The sequence below is a fragment of the Balaenoptera musculus genome, chromosome 16 (genome assembly GCF_009873245.2).
Source record: "Balaenoptera musculus isolate JJ_BM4_2016_0621 chromosome 16, mBalMus1.pri.v3, whole genome shotgun sequence".
NCBI classification, from domain to species: domain Eukaryota; kingdom Metazoa; phylum Chordata; class Mammalia; order Artiodactyla; family Balaenopteridae; genus Balaenoptera; species Balaenoptera musculus.
This window is the reverse complement of record NC_045800.1, coordinates 47,608,953-47,625,706: the sequence shown is the minus strand read 5'-3', so window position 1 is coordinate 47,625,706 and position 16,754 is coordinate 47,608,953. Positions and strand designations below refer to the sequence as shown.

General features: G+C 35.5%; 1 protein-coding gene across 4 annotated transcripts in view; it reads right to left on the bottom strand.

The window, feature by feature from the left end:
• PARG (poly(ADP-ribose) glycohydrolase) overlaps positions 1 to 16,754 on the bottom strand; it is a 113,680-nt gene that overhangs the window by 30,173 nt on the left and 66,753 nt on the right. For all 4 annotated transcript variants that reach the window (XM_036827984.1, XM_036827982.1, XM_036827985.1 and 1 more), the window contains 3 exons: positions 15,137 to 15,197; positions 10,270 to 10,345; positions 4,606 to 4,753 (listed from right to left, as the gene is read on the bottom strand). In XM_036827984.1, coding sequence (XP_036683879.1) covers positions 4,606 to 4,753; positions 10,270 to 10,345; positions 15,137 to 15,197 — 285 coding nt within the window. The remainder of the gene's footprint in view (positions 1 to 4,605; positions 4,754 to 10,269; positions 10,346 to 15,136; positions 15,198 to 16,754) is intronic.

Sequence of the window (16,754 nt, the reverse complement as noted above, 5' to 3'; positions counted from 1 at the left end):
TTGGATCTTTCCCAATGAGCTGGTGTCATTTAGTAAGCACTGGGCTGTTTTTGTAGTGATGGGCACCTCTAGTGTTCTTAACTCTATGAAAAGTACCAGTACCATAAGCAGTGGTGTCTGCTTTTGTCTTTTCTATCAGTTCTGCTGACACTCCCAAAAGATATAAGGACCTGTGGTGTTTGGGACGATTTGATTCACTAGAGGGCAGGTTTTATATTAAATGTGTCAACATTCTGCTCAGTAAGTTTCATGTCTAGGCATCTGCTTTATGTTCTCACCAAACAGAAACAACAAAATAATCTCCCAGCACCACAGTAACACCTTTTAGTATTGAAGCTTTTACTGGATGTTGTGAAGGAACACGAGAGAGGGGAAAAAAGGGGAAGATTGGAGTTTTAATTCTTTTCCTCAATCTATACTTACTGAAAGGTTTTAACTCATGACTGCTCCAGGGAGGATCACAGCAAGTAGAGGGATAACACTGTTTGGATAAAAGTATTTGCCTGTTTACATGACCTGTTTCATATTCATTTAAAAGTCTGATACCAACCAGATGCCCCACAATGATGATAAATTTAATTTATTTCCAATTTCTCAAACTCTTCTACAGATTCAGGCAGCACAGTCACAGCCATTAGCTCACTGAGCCTGGTTGAATCATTGAAGGAATGGAATTGATCAGGCAGATAGACTGCAGTGCATACTTAAGAGTCTCCTAAGAAGGGAGATGGCAGAAATCCAGCATCAAATAGATGATGAAATGGCCATTTCCATTAAGGGAACATCACATCACAGATATTAATTAGGAGGCACTATAATAGAGTTAAGTGGATATGGGGAAAAAATGCTGAGTTAAAAGTCACCCCGGGTGTCCTTAGCCTGAGGTAATTACAGGTGTGAAGGTGAGTCATGGATCTGCAATTTTCCATCTATTTTACAATGGCTGCAGGTAAGTTAGAGACCAGATATAACTCCAGAGAGATGATGCTTTTTTAGATTGGGGACAAACTATCCTTAAAAAAGAAAAAAAGTCTAATGTTTTCCTTTTACTATTACCAAGGAAATTACATCCTTTATTTATAGAAACATTAATGGGAGATGACAAGGGACTTACTTCCCTAGTACAACAGAAGTGAAGCAAATGAAACAAATTAGCTTTGAGTTAAAATGCCCTGCATTCTACCAACTTTTTTATTTCAAGAATGTAAATTCATCCTAAAAAACTGATGGGATATTTTGTTCTGAGTCTTCAATTCAAATCTAGCTTAACTGCTAAAAATTAAAAATCTTTTAAAGTATTATTTGATACACCCAAATGCTGGAGACGGTCACATTCCAGAACTTCAGTGCTCTCTAAAACTGTCTGAGATCAATATTCAAAGTATTCATTTGCCCAACAATGGATTTATGACAGTTTAATTTTTTTGTTCTGTAATTCCTTACACTCTTTTCTACCCTAACAACTTCTAACTACACCCTTCTTATCTGCATACATAATAAACAACAAATGCAGATAGACAACCAATATGTGAGTTGAGACAATGCTGAGAATAAAAGGGTTTTATCTTTCTGTTTCACTACAGTTTGGATCACAACCTCAGAATTCTGGATGAAATACTTCAGGTTATTAACTTCAAATAGCTGCAGTTCTATCAAAGAAGAAATTCCTTTGCTGAAGTTCTAAACTTCCTACATAAACTCAAACAACAATTTTTATTTTTTGCCTTATCTCACCAAAACAGCAGAATCAAAAGTATATTATAAGAAATAATATAGGATTATCTAAAAGATGTGGAATAACTCATTGAAAGCCCTTTTATCCACAAGCACTTATCAAAGATACGGACACATCAACAAAAACAATGGAGTAAAAATCTCGGAGAACTCTTTCCTGCATAAAAATAATGAGAACACTGGCAAAACTTCTAAGAATCATCTTTTTCTGAACTGTGGGAATTAACCAAAGGCTTGCAGCAGTCTGAGGAGTGTTTATTAAAGAAAAATTGGCTGAATATTGGTAAACACAGTGAGTTGTATGGTGTTTTAACTTGCCCTATTCCTATTCCACTTTCCCAAGCTCTGTAGTAGCCTTAAAAACCAACAGCCTGTAATCAAAGCAGCCTGGTTGCCACCAGAGGGGGCAGAGAAGGGTTGAAGCTCCTTCAAAGCCCCATTCTCAAAGAACTGTAATCATCTGACCTGTCTGGTGGTTCCCTGGAAGACCTCACTCACAAGGCTGTCTTTATTTGACCAGACTTAGACTTCGTCCAGGGTGAAAAGCCTAATTCCCAGGGGTGTTTGTTGAAAACAATTATAGTCAACTGTTTAACAGTGTAGCTGCCTGAGGCATTAGATTACAGTTGGGGTAAATAGGCTAACCAAAAAGCTTCAGAGGAAAAGCTAAGGAATGAGAAGTACTTATGGGACTTTGAAAAGTTCTAAGTACCCTCGGGAATCCAGACGTCTACACACATGCCCATGGCTGTACACAGGCTCAAGAAAGACCTGAGAAGGTCCTGACCTCTCCCCTCACTCTGATCTTGAGGCTCTGTGCAAGCAGGAAGGAAGTGTCAACTGCCTGGTGGAGTGTTGAAGGTAGGCCCCAACATATACACCGAGCCCTTTGGCGAAGACTGACTTACTGGCTCTAGGCATTTAAGAAAATCTCTGTCCAATCATTAGGTAACTACTAATCTAACCAAGCAGAGACTTTAGTGGCTACACATGAAAAAGAATACAGTCTTCACAGAACCAGATTAGGAAAGTCACTAAACAAACAGCAACAAAAACAAACTCTGGGAAAAGGAGAAAATCTGATTTCAAGAGTTGGCCCATTTAAAATGTCCAGTTTTCAACAAAAAAATTGAGACATGCAAAGAAATGAGAAAGTAGGGTCCATACTCAGGGAAAAAAAGTATTCATTAGTAACTGACCCACCCTGAGGAGCCCAGATGTTGGACTTACTAAACAGAAACTTTAAGTCAGCTGTTTTACATCCATTAAAAAAAACTAAAGGAAATTATGTCTAAAGAACTAAATGAAAATATAAGAATAATGCCTCACAAATAGAGTCTCAATAGAGATAAAAATTATTTTTAAAAAGAATGAAATAGAAATTCTATAGTTGAAAAGCATAATAACTGGAATAAAAATTTCACTGAGGGGATTAAAAAGCAGATTAGAGCAGACAGAAGAATCAGTGAACTTGAAGATAGGTCAGTAGAAATTATCCAGTCTGAGAAACAAAAAGAATGAAGAAAAATGAACAGAGCTTCAGAGACCAATGGGACATCACCAAATGTACCAACACATGCATAACAGGAGTCTCAGAAGGAGAGAAGAGAAAGGGACAGAAAGAATACTTGAAGAAATAATGGCCAAAAATTTACCAAATGTATCTAAACATTCAAGACATTCAATGAACCCAAACAGGATAAAGTTAAAGAGATCCACACCTATACACATCATAAACAGTTGAAAGACAAAGAGGGAATCCTGAAAGCAAAACATAAGGGACAAAATTTAGATGCTATCCTGAAGGCTGCCTACAAATGTATCTGAGATGTGTGGTCTCACAGTCTTAGTTCTGTCATGTACCTCTTTGGACATAAATTAGTTGAGTTATACATTTGATAAAACTAACAGAGGATGGTTTTCATCCCATTGTAATCTTTGAAAATAACAATCAACCAAATTCTCCTACACTTAGCCTGTTAGTCTCCTATACTAATCTCAAAGTGGCAATAGATTCAAAGAGGAAATAAGAAATCCTCCTTTGCAGAAAGAAAAAAACATCAGCAATTGATGGCTGATTATGGCTTTTATATGGGAATGTTCTTTTAGGTACCTGAATAAAAGGCTTAACTTCCCTACAGTGGCTGATTAAGAGTTTCTTAAGAGTTATGAGTTAATCATCAATTTTTCTGGTAAATTACACACGAGAAAATACTCTGACATAGTGATATTGCAATCTAAAGAAACTTAAGGAAAAAAAATGTAAATCTTGATTAATAGGCCTAAAGTATAAATTTGACTATGTTTCCTTCTCTCCTCCTCCCATAATAACTTAAATCAAAGAGAGGCACTAAGATAATCACACTTTTTCTCTTAGGGTTAGAAATTAGAATAAACATAAGGCTACTGATTTATTTCCCTTCTATAAAGCTCACTGTTGTACTGACTCTCTCCAAGCACTGTAACTGTTTTTTATACTTACATAGTGTGTTCATACTGAAGTACAAAAAATCACTTTGGAAATATAATGGAAGAATAATAATAGGATACATGCTCAAAGACATATCACTATCTTCTTTTTAAGGACACCATATCATAAAATTTCAAACTGGAGAGTAGTTTAATCATTTTTACCCTTGTTCCTCAGATAAAGATACCAAGAAAGAAAAAGTGGGGATAAAATGTCTTACTCAAGATTATTAAAATGAAACTGTAATAATTTAATAAGAACAAGTATAAATTAATGAATTAAAATATTGGGACTAATGCCCACGGTAGAGAAAAGCTACCATCTGAGTGGCCTCTAGTCTTCATGATAGATCGTCACAGATGGGGAACACTACCCCATTGTCCAGACTTCTCAAAACTAACCTGTGATGATAAGACATTCATTGTGATCCAGCACCTCAGTGAAGAGCCGTGAAACAATCAACTCAGGGTTGATTAAAAAGCGGATTTCTTCTTGCACAAGTCCTGCACTGGTTACACCACCTCCAACAAAACGGTTTGCAAAATCCACCTATTTGGGAAAATGTGGCATGTTAAATGACAATTTAAAATACCTACATATATGATAAAGAAGTATACTCCCTCTAAGCTCTGATCTTCCTTTCCTTTCCCACATAAATCAATCCCCAAATTAGTAATCTTCCCAGGGAGAACAGATTGTGGTTGACTGCACTCTTTCCACCTCACTGCAGTTAACATCTCTGGATATTTCTTTGGATTCCAAAATGTTAGAAGGAACATGGAAAATAGAGTTTTAGGCAAAAGCCTCAATGTAATTATATGGACTCTTGTTTATAAACCTTACCTGTGCTCCAAGGGCCACAAATCATGGGAGGTTTTTATCTGGAAAGGTTTCAAGATCACTTCTCCACCACTCTCTACTCAATTTCCATTTATGTACTTCATATGACTTTAATATAATTATACAGGCATACCTCATTTTATTGCAATTCGCTTTACTGCACTTCACAGATATTGCACTTTTTACAAATTGAATGTTAATGGCAACCCTGCATCTAGCAAGGTTATTGGTGCCATTTTTCCAATAGCATTTTCTCACTTTGTGTCTCTGTGTCATATTTTGGTAATTCTTGAGATATTTCAAACCCTCCACCAGCAAAAAAAATCACGACCTGAAGGCTCAGATGATGGCTGGCATTTTTTTTAGCAATAAAGTACTTTTTAATTAAGGCATGTACATTTTCTTAGACATAATGCTATTGGACACTTAAAAGACTACAGTATAGTATAAACGTAACTTTTATATGCACTGGGAAACCAAAAAAATTCATGTGACTCGCTTTTTTGCAATGGTCTGGAAACGAACCCATGGTATCTCCAAACTATATAGCCTGTACCTTTCTTATATAATATGGAAATTAAACACTTGTCCTTAAAGGTTTGAAAAGTTTAGGATTTAACCTTTTTGGTAACTTTTTTCTTTTGTGAAAGAATACAGGGATGAAAATTTCTTCCTTCTAAATTCAACTGCAAACCCCAAACTGCAAAAACATTGCAAACTTTTTAAAAAAAATACACCTAAGGGGAAGAAAAATGAAGACAAAAAAATCTAGTTTAACAACAAAGATTCAATAAATTAATATTTCCAATTTAGTTTAAAACTATATGTAAGTTTTCTATGGAGTACTATGATGGCATCCCCAAGCTCCTATTGATAAAGGTGAGTTACACAATCCTCAAGAGAAAGCAAACTCAACTTGCCAGAATTATTTGTTTGTCTTAAACTTACTATGCACTCCAATGTGTCCAACAGTATGCTAGGCTCTATGGGGCAATATGTAAGAAATAGTTTCTGACTTTGTCTTAGATTTTTCTATTTGGGGAGTTAGATTACACACATACACACATACACACAACTTGTGTACACATACAGTCATACACAACTCCCCCCGCCCACCACCAGAATTTAGTAAGTAATGTAAGAGAGGCTTCTATACTATTTAGGAAAAACACAATCCTGTGTCTCTTCTTTACTCTCACACTACTACCACACTCTCGACACTTCTGACACCAGATGTGTGGATTTTCCACACATCAAGCAATTCTGCAACACCGGCTAGGTGTCCTACAATACAGTTCAGTTCTGACACTGTCTACCTGGAGTTAGTGAAAGATCCCACAGGCTAAGGATTCAGTCTTACAAGACTGCCCCAGTTCAGATGACAATCTCAAGTCCCAGGTTGTCACCTGTACTTCTAGTTGACCAGCTATAAATTGGGGTTCCCATGACCCCACCCGGGGCTTGATGATTTGCTAGACCAGCTCACAGAATTCCGGGTAACACTTACTTACATTTACTGATTTATTAAAAAGGATATAATAAAGGATACAGATGAACAGCCAGATGTAGAGACACACAGGGCAAGGTATGTGGGAAGGGGCACAGAGCTTCCACGCCCTTTCCAAGCAAGTCATCTCCCAGCACCTCCGCATGTTCACCAACCCCAAAGCTCTCCAAATCCTGTACTTCTGAAATTTTTATGGAAGCTTCATCACATTCTCATGACCGATCATTAACTGAGTCTCCAGTCCCTCTCCCCCTTTCCCAGAGGATGGGAGGTGGGGCAGAAAGTTCCAGACTTCTAATCATGGCTTAGTCTTTCTGGTGACCATCCCCATCCTGAAGCTACCCAGGAGCCCACTAAGAGCTGCATCATTAGAACAAAAGACATGCCTATCACTCAGGAAATTCCAAGGGGTTTAGGAGCTCTGAGTCAGGAACTGGGGTCAAAGACCAAATACTAGAACAAAAGATGCTCCTGGTGCTCTTACCACTCAGGAGATTACAAGGGTTTTAGGAGCTCTGTGCCAAGAACAGGCTGTAGAGACTAATATATATGTTTCCTATTATTTCACATATACTTTCAGACTATTGTCAAATATGAGATTTCGTAAAACTTGTTTGTGATCTCTAAAGCAATTATAAGAAATGGTAATGTGAAGCCTGTTTTACAAAAGAGTAAAGAATATGAATCTTTTGACACGTAAAAATATTATATGTGAAAAGAGAAATTAATAGAAGATAAAGTAGTCTTCTTTCACTACAGAAGAACTTAGAAAATACTGAAAAATATGACTGGACAAGTTCTTGAAATGAGTTACCAAAGTGAATCATTTGGGTTTATATTCTGGCATAATAAATCAACACTAAAACTTTAGCTTATATAGAAAAATAATTTTGGTTATACTAGTCCACTGATTAGAAACAGTCACCTATGAAGTCTTTATACATTTATACATTGGATGATTTATAGCTTAAACTGTTCAATTAAACAAGTATTGATGACATATTATGCTGTGAACCATGGAATACAAAGATGAATAAGATGTGGTTCCTGGTTTCATAGCATTTACAGTCTAGATGGGAGTGAGGCACATAAGTAGAATGATAAGATGATTATTAAAGAACCTATTAGGATGTATTTGATACTTTTCAAATAATACAATTAACTAAAATTGGCGCATGGGGAGGATACGGGAGCGTTACAGAAGGATGTGGCATTCAACTGAGATTTTGCTGACAATCAGGCTAAGGGAATAGCTGCAAAAGGACACAGGAAAAACCAGTGTGTAAAGAGCTGTATGAGGAGAGTGGTAAGCAGATTCCTCATGCCTGTCTGCAGTGTACAGTATGTGGAGAGTTAAAGTTGGTAATGAGCTGGTCTGGGGTCCAAGAAATTTTTACTTAATTCTGAGGATTCTGGGAAAGATTCTAAGAAGAAAAGTAACAAATGTATCTGTGTTTTAGGAAGGTAATTCAGACTAGAGTTTAAAGAATGAACTGGAAAAGTAAAAGCAGAAAGGCTGGCTAGGTAAATACTGAATAGTTTAGACAAGCACTACTAGGGCCTCAAATAGGTCAGTGGGGAAAGAAGTGAGACCCAGCAAGGAAATAAAATGGACAGCTCTTGAAAACTGAGAGACTGGCTAAGTATCATGGTATTCAGAATACAAATGAGAAACAAAGAAGGCTTGAGATCAGCTAAGCTTAATTGTTACTGGAACAAGACACATAACTAAATTTAAAAGATAAGCTCTATCCAATCTATGTACTACTTGGAAATGATAAATGAAATACATTCAATGTGCATGCTACTGTTCATTCTTTGAATAAAAGGCCAATATTTATTACTTAAAAGGTATGCAGAGAAACAAATACACTAAACTCAATATGCCTCTGAAAGCAGGGGTCTTTTAGAAAATCAGTTTCTACTACTTAAAAAAGTTCTTAATAAAACGCTCTCTATTGCAGGTGAGAAACCTGTTCCAGTACATGAAAACAAGCATATGAATGCTTCCTTATTTTTAGCCATTTTCTAACTCACTTTACTTTAAAGCTACTTGTTCAGCTTACTCAGTTCTGAATTATAACTTGATGAAAAGAGAGAAATGATAACACAATTTATACGCTACACAAGGAGATTTGGAGCACTGCAATACAATATTCCCTGATCTCCTGGGGATACATGGCATGGGTAGGGAGAAAAATAAATAGAAGCCTTTATGGTATTCTTTCAATCTACTGAGGTTTCACATTTCATCTACAGTACATTCCAGGGAAGTGGGGAGAATCTCAACCTTGAATGTTGTTGAATAACTCCTTGCTGAATTGTACTGTAATGAAAGGTCAGCATTCCTGTGGTGCTAACCACCAGTAGCTTTGTTTATTTCATGTGTATTAAGCTTCCCTCAGGTAATCCAAGATGTTAATGTAGGAAAGAACCTTGTCAAGATGGAAATGTGGGGGAAAAAGTGATTGTCATTCGAAACAAATTTTAGCCTTATTTCAAAATTTTTGTTTTAAATAGAAGAAAAAGGACTTATTAAATATAAATATTAAAAAATTTAAGTACAGGACAAATATTAATTCAGTTATCCTAATTATTTTGGTCTATAATTTTAATCACTGGGAGATGATTTAAAACAAAACATGGTTTGCCCCTGAAAATTTTAAATACAAATATGTCTAAATAAAAGGCCATTTTAAAACAAATGTAGGCACTTAGAGCATACGTATATAATAACTAGCCAAATGCAAATCAGTCTAGTCATTTTATAATAAAAATTAAGTTATTCACACAAATAGTCCATTATCAGGCAACTGCTTTATTTAACTTCTGACCCTATATAAGCATTTAATAATGATCTAAGAAAAAAATCAGCTAGTCTCAGTATAAACAAGATGGTGTACAAGCTTCTTTCAAAGAAAATTAGGATTACAATGCTCTTCTAAATAAGATAAGAACACAAAACACTAACATTTCATCTCTGATTAGTGATTTTTTAAAAAAGATCACTATAAAGCAAAAGGAAAGCACGTGTTCAGGTTAGGTGTTACAACAAGTTAAAGCTAGATACAGTGTTTTATTTGTTAACTCCTTTTTCCAAAATATATTTTTTTACATAATGGCAGGAACACAGAGTAATAACAAAGATTGACAGATGGAAAAAATTACTTGCTCTGAAACAGGGAAGAGATGGCAAGTATATTTGGCTCATGTGCCTAAAACTATTACACATGGGAGAGAGGACTTTCTTATCAATCCGTTTTAGATGTCTGCCTCCTAGACCTAAACAAAGTTGGTGGCAGAAAAACATCTCAAGCTGGTCATTTTTTAGGGCAGAGCAAGAGCCTTTAAAGAAAGAGAACAAAACTGCCTGGTGACAGCTTGTCAAGACCATACCCTGGGAACTTCCTCCACTGTCAATCTACAAGCTATATCTGAACCAAGAGGCCTGATGTTGTCCAGATCTTGGATTTTCTGTCAAAGGCTTTTTAAAGAGGCACACATAAGAAACAGAGAACGTACATCGGCAGATAACAGTATTACCAAGGCTGTCAAGGTGATCTGTTTGGTGTTTTTCTCCATTCTGCTATTATGCTTCATTGCATTAAATCAGCTTAGAAGATAAACAAACAGCTTTTCATATTTCCTTTGCTGTTGGAAGCTTGACAAGAGACAGTCGTCCCTTCCCCCCACGCCCCCACTGCTGTAATTCTCCTACCTGTAGCATGCCTTGACCATTTCCTTCTATGGTACCTTCGTAAGTGACATGCAATCGAGTCAGGAGTTTTTCACATCTACGATTTAAAAAGATATTTCCTTATTTATTTTTTTAATGGTAAGTATTTCACTACAGAAAAGTCTGAAAATACAGATTAACTATAAAAGAAAAATTGAAACTATTCCAAATCTCAAAAGTCAGAAATAGATGCTTATTTACTCTTAACATTCTTGGGATAGTCTCCCAAAATTTTTCTTATTCACATAAATAAATATACACATTTAAATTAAAATGGGATAACATACTGTTTTGAAAATTGTTTTGCCCTTACAAAATATCAGTTTCTCCTCTTTTTTTAAAAATATTTTTTATTTTTTATACACTTTTTAAAGGTTACTTTCCATTTACAGTTATTACAAAATATGGGCTACATTCCCCATGTTGTACAATACATCCTTGAGCCTATCTAACACCCAACAGTGTGTACCTCCCACTGCTCCACACCCACCACCACCGGTAACCACTCGTTTGTTCCCTGTATCTGTGAGTATCCTTCTTGTTATACCCAGTAGTTTGTTGTACTTTTTAGATTCCACATGTAAGTGATATCATACAGTATTTGTCTTTCTCTGACTTCTTCCACTTAGAATAATGCCCTCCCAGTCCATCCATGTTGATGTAAATGGCAAAATTTTGTTCTTTTTTATGGCCGAGTAGTATTCCACTGTACATATATACCACATCTTCTTTATCCATTCATCTGTTGATGGACACTTAGGTTGCTTCCATATCTTGGCAACTATAAATAATGCTGCTAAGAACATTGGGGTGCATGTATCTTTTCGAATTATTTTTTGGATATATGCCCAGGTGTGGAATTACTGGGTCATATGGTAGTTCTATTTTCAGTTTTTTGAGAAACCTCCATACTGTTTTCCATAGTGGCTGCACCAGTTTAAGTTTCTCCTCTTTAAAAGTTGAAAAACTTCTCAAAATATTTTAAAAAATTAAGATCTATGAAATTTTATTATTATGCTAGAGTTGGCAACCTAAGGAAAAATATAGAAAAATTTGACAAAAAGGTATATATGATTCTCAGAGGGGCTCTATTTTCACTAGTTTGGAAACCGTGTATGTGTGGGGGGTGTCTTGATGAAAATACATGCTACAGAAATCCTGATCTATGGTATTTTCATATTAATAAAATTGATAGATAAGTCTAGTACCTGTAAGTCACAATTATTTTCTTTCCTTTTCATAAACCATGGTCACTGAGGTGTTTATGGGGTTCAGATAAACTACCCCCAAATTTGGCATCTTGGCATACTGAATATTTTAAGCTCAAGAAGTTTGAGAAAATGGCAGAAGCAGAAAGGTCACTCTGACCTCCTCCCCCTCTCACCTTTCTTACCTGCAACAAGCCATAAAACCCTCACATGAGGGACCCTACCCATACCTGGAAGAAAGGAGCATTATTATCTCTGCAGACAAAGAGATGCCAAGAAGAATTCCAACAAGCAGAACTTGCTGTTTCCCCCAGTTTACTTCAATCACCTCATACTCTTTTTACATATCATATTCCTCCATGACTGTCTATTCTTCATCAAACCTAGCATAAAAGTACATAGATCTGTTTCTTTGGGTCTTCATTTCCACATAAAGGCTCCTGTATCATGCAAAACTTATATAAAATAAATTTGTATGCTTTTCTCCTGTTAATCTTTCTCAGTTTAATTTTAATACCCAGCCAGGGACCCTAAGAGGATTGAGGAAAAACTTTTTCCTGCCCTACAGTGTTTACCTGCTTAAATCATATTAAAAAAACAATTCCTTTTTGTTAATAGCAGTTGATGATGACATTTTTCCTTAGATTTTTTACTCCTGATTACTTACTGAATAAAAATAAATAAATTATAATAGAATGTAATAGATAGTAAACCCCTAACTTATACAGAGTGGCATGAATTTTTGGAGGAATGAGAATTATATATTTTTTAAAACAATTATATTAAAAAAAAATTTAGCTGGGAAGCACTATTTATTTATTGGGATTTGCTTTTATCCTGGTATCAGTGAGTCCAAATACATTTCTGGTAAAGCTCCAGTCCAACAGACTGACCTTACTCAGAAGGTAAAATAATTCAGTACAGATTCTGTTCTAAAAGCTTCATTTGTATTAACTTATTTAATCTTCACAACATCCCTTTTACTATCTCCTTTTACAGATGGGAAAATAAAGCACAAAAAGCATTTAAGTAACCTGTCCAAGACTAGTAAATGAAGCAACAAAGATTTGAACCCAGAAAGCCTAAGGTAATGGTTCAAGCTCTTAACTAGTAAGCTATGTTTTTAGAAAAATTACTTTCCAAATCTCTTGGAGAAAGTTAGTACCATAAGTTTGATTATTTTTAACTTCCCTTTTTTGCAGGGTCCTACTTTCCTAGCTATTTTATTCCAAGGCAGACTACCTGTGAGGATACTACTGAAAAGATAAAGAAGCATGATCCAGAAATCTCATCTGCTGTCAACTATTCTCTGTGACTGTAGTTGTCACCTTATAGTATACTTCTCAAAATTATGAATTGCTAGAAACTATTTTTTTAAAATAAGCATCCTCCAACTTCCTAATAGGTTTCCCCTCCTGGGCCCAGCAAATTCTTCATACCACTGCCCCAGGAATCAAAGACAGATTATTCTGGTTCTCTGTGATTAACTAAGCCTGGCTAAGGTATTTATTGATAGTCACAGGGTTAACTATAATGCCAGAATCTTGAAACTCAGAAAAGCCTCTAACTTCCTGGCACCCATTTAGTCCCTTACTCTTGGGAATACCAACAATCCTCATCTCTTCTTCATCCTCTCTCTTTAAGTGAACACATGTTTCTGGTTCTGTGGAATCTGGGAGATGGATTTTAATTGCATTCTGCAACTCACTTAAGAAGCAGCTAAAACAAAAAAGAGATCAATGAAATTTAAAAAAAAAGTATGAAAAGTTTCAAGTTAAATTCTGCCTATCTAGGTTAAGGGGAATATCTTGATCTTATTTAAAGAGTAAAATTATCTTACTGACACAGCAGCCTCACCAATCTCTGCATTTTGACCTATCCCTTCTCTCCCAGATGGTGTACAAATAGGTGTCCTTTCACATTAGTGCCAAATGAACGCCAGATGCAGAGTAGAGATCCTGAGCTGAATTAAAAACAATCCCTCTGAATGATCTATAAAATCTACACAAAAGCAACATGAACAAAAACATCTGTGTTCCTATTAGAGACTAATAGAAGAGCTAAGAAAAGCAACCTTCTGTACTCTAGTCTGGGCAGATAACATAGCAGATTGTTACTTTAGTTCTAGGCACCATATTTTAAGAGGGACCAATGGCCTAGGGTACATCAACAGCAGAGTTAAAGGGTTTACAATCCATATTATATGTGAAACAGAAGAAATGAGTAGTTTAGTATGTACCCGTGTGTATTGTTAGAGGTGGGGGTGGATCAAGAAAGCATTAAAATACATGAAGAAGGGTCAAATGTTAAAGAAAATTAGTTTTATTTATTGTAGCTCCAGAAGGAAGAACGAGGAATGGGATTTGGCGGGGTGGGGAGATTTTTGGAAGACAGACTTTTTTAGTAAATGAAAGTATTAGACAACAACACAAGCAGCCAACAATGGGATAGACTGTGGCCAAACCGTGAATTTCCCATCACCAGGGCTGCCTAGTCTCCATCTGTTATAGGTATTACAGAGCTGATTACTTTTAGTAGGCAGCTGGACCAGATGACTTCCTGGGGTCCCTTTAATTTCTAATATGCCATGATTCCGAAATGCTGTACATGTTCCTCTTCCTTTCTGACTCAATTTTGTTCTTGTTTTTGTCTTTCTTTTGGTTGCTTAATCTTTTATCCACTTCCCTCTGCTAATAATCATCTCAGCCATGCAGTCAGCCTCCTAAAGTAAGTTTGTTTTTCTTTCACCTCACAAATAAACATCTTTGATGGATGAAAACACAGGAAAGCCATCTAAGCATATGTGCTTTCTCAAGTTAGTTCCTTTAAGAGTGAGTCCCTTTCATCACTAATTCTAAACAAAACAATTACAAACTACGATAAAAATTATTAGAAAATGAAGAGGCACTGATTAACATGAATGCACATCCAAAATATACATTTAGCATGTTTAATCATGTCCTCACATGCACTGAAAAAGTAGATACATTCTTCTCTAAGTGCTTTGGGGATTTGTTCCAGGTTAGAAAATGTGTTGACTATTTCAAGGCACTAAGGAACTCACGTATCTGAATAAACTCAGATTGCTTATTATTCTCCTCAGTATTTGCAGGTAAATAAGAAAAAACCCTAGTAAATTAGCAACTTCCACAAAATTGCCAATAGTACATGTTGACAGCCAAACTTCAAAACTCTTGTCACTCAGACAAACACTAAGTAATTACGATTTACATTTTAGTTTAGTAAAAAAAAAAAAAGTTCCTAATCTTGTCCTCCAGAAAGAAAAGAGATAAAATACAAACATTAACCATAAAACCAAGGGCAAGGAGGAACATTAAATATTGGTGTTTAGTGTTAGTGTCTTCACACAGAAAACTCCTAAATTCTAAATAGGACTTTGTTTCAGAAGACAAAACTAAGGCAAAAGAGTAGAAGTGAAAGGGTTGCAGACTTTGATTCAAAAGGCATGACCTTTCTAACAATGAGAGCTATCAACTGATCATTTTAAGAAGAAACTCCCTGGTACTAGGGCAATTAGGAGGTTGGGAAACCATCTTTTCAGGGGCTGTAAAATACAATCATCTCATGGTGAAAGAGTCCTTCTAATTCTAAGATTCCAGGATTATTTACATTATTATTACCTTTCCCACTCTGGAAAATCTTCAAGACTCTGTCTTGTAAATGTCACCAACCCAGTAGGTTCTACAAAAGCAATAAAAGAGAAACACACCCAAAATAAGTACTGAGTTTGAAAAGACTATATATATTCAGTAAAAGAATGGGTCTAACACTGCCTGTAAAGCTAATCAGGAAAAACAAAGCCTGGTGCTGGAATACAACAGAAGATTGATTTAAAATCATATTATCCTTACAACAGGAATTCTTTCTACAAAATAGTAAATAAGCCCTCCCTAAGACACAAAACTATACAGAAAACAGCACGACAGTAGGATTTGCGTGCTGGTACTTTTCGGTTAAGTTTTCCAAACTGAATATATTTTTAAAAAATCCTTGGGGGAAAAAAAGATGCATAATGGATATAGCTTATACGACAAAGACAAACTAAATTTTAATTTGTAAACTCCTCAAAAAAAAAAAAGCCTTAACCCTACACCTAAAGACTGGTAAATGTATACACATTTATGTGTTTTATAATAAAATAATATGTCTAAGATTAAAAAAGAAAATTGTTGGCATGTCCTTTGAGGTTGACACAGCTAAACCCAGGGCTTAGACGATATGCAAGTGCTCTATTTAAAGGCACCTTTGCCAGAAGGAGGAATTACTGTATTCTAAGAGGTTAGAGAAGAATGATGACATAGTTTTCCAGTAGCAACAGATATGAGAGGATCAAAATGCAGTAAATTTTAGAGGATAAGATCCTTTTTTGTTAGATTTACTTTTTTTTTTTTTTTAAATAGTGGCAAAAGCAAAAAATAAATCAGCTGGCCAAAAGTAATTTGTTTGATTCAAATCAAAGAACAAACTAAAAAGGCCAGGCCATTTCTGTTTTCTTCTGTTTTAAAAAAAAAATGCTCTGAAGCAGAGAGAGATATGTCAGGAACTATTAGTGATAATGGTGGTAGAGTCCCAGTGAAAGCTTGGCAATCATTTCATTCCTTCGGATGATTCCACATTTCTCTGCTCTCAGTCACAAGCAGCAACAATTCAAAAATCATATGGAGTAGTTACAGTAGAAAACAGAATTTTGTTAACGTGAGTTACAAAATATTCTTTAGATGTCTAACTTTCTTTAAGACAAATGGATAGCATAGTTAAAATTCACAAGTCAAATAATTCAAACACCAGAGAAGCAATTCTATTAATAGGAAACGAATGTCTGTGTCATCATTCAATAATTTAGCAGAAAAGTAAGAACATTAAATGTCTCTCATACATACTAGGAGAGACAAAGAGAAATTAAAAAATGAAAATTTCTGGCAAAGCAAGAGAAAAGACAGAAGAACATGGCTGTTTAGATATAATTAATAACAAAAAAAAACCCTTGAGAACATACCTACTACCTTTCTTCCATAAAAAGGCACCTTTCACACCAGAATAGGTTATTTTGGTTAATCAAATATTTCCTTTAATAAAATCACAATATATACTGCATATGAGTCATCATTTTTTTTTAAGATCACCCAATTTTTTTTTTAAATCTTTTATTTTTTTTAAATTTTTTCACCACACCGTACAGCATGTGGAATCTTAGTTCCCTGACTAGGGGCTGAACCCACACCCCCTGCAATGGAAGTG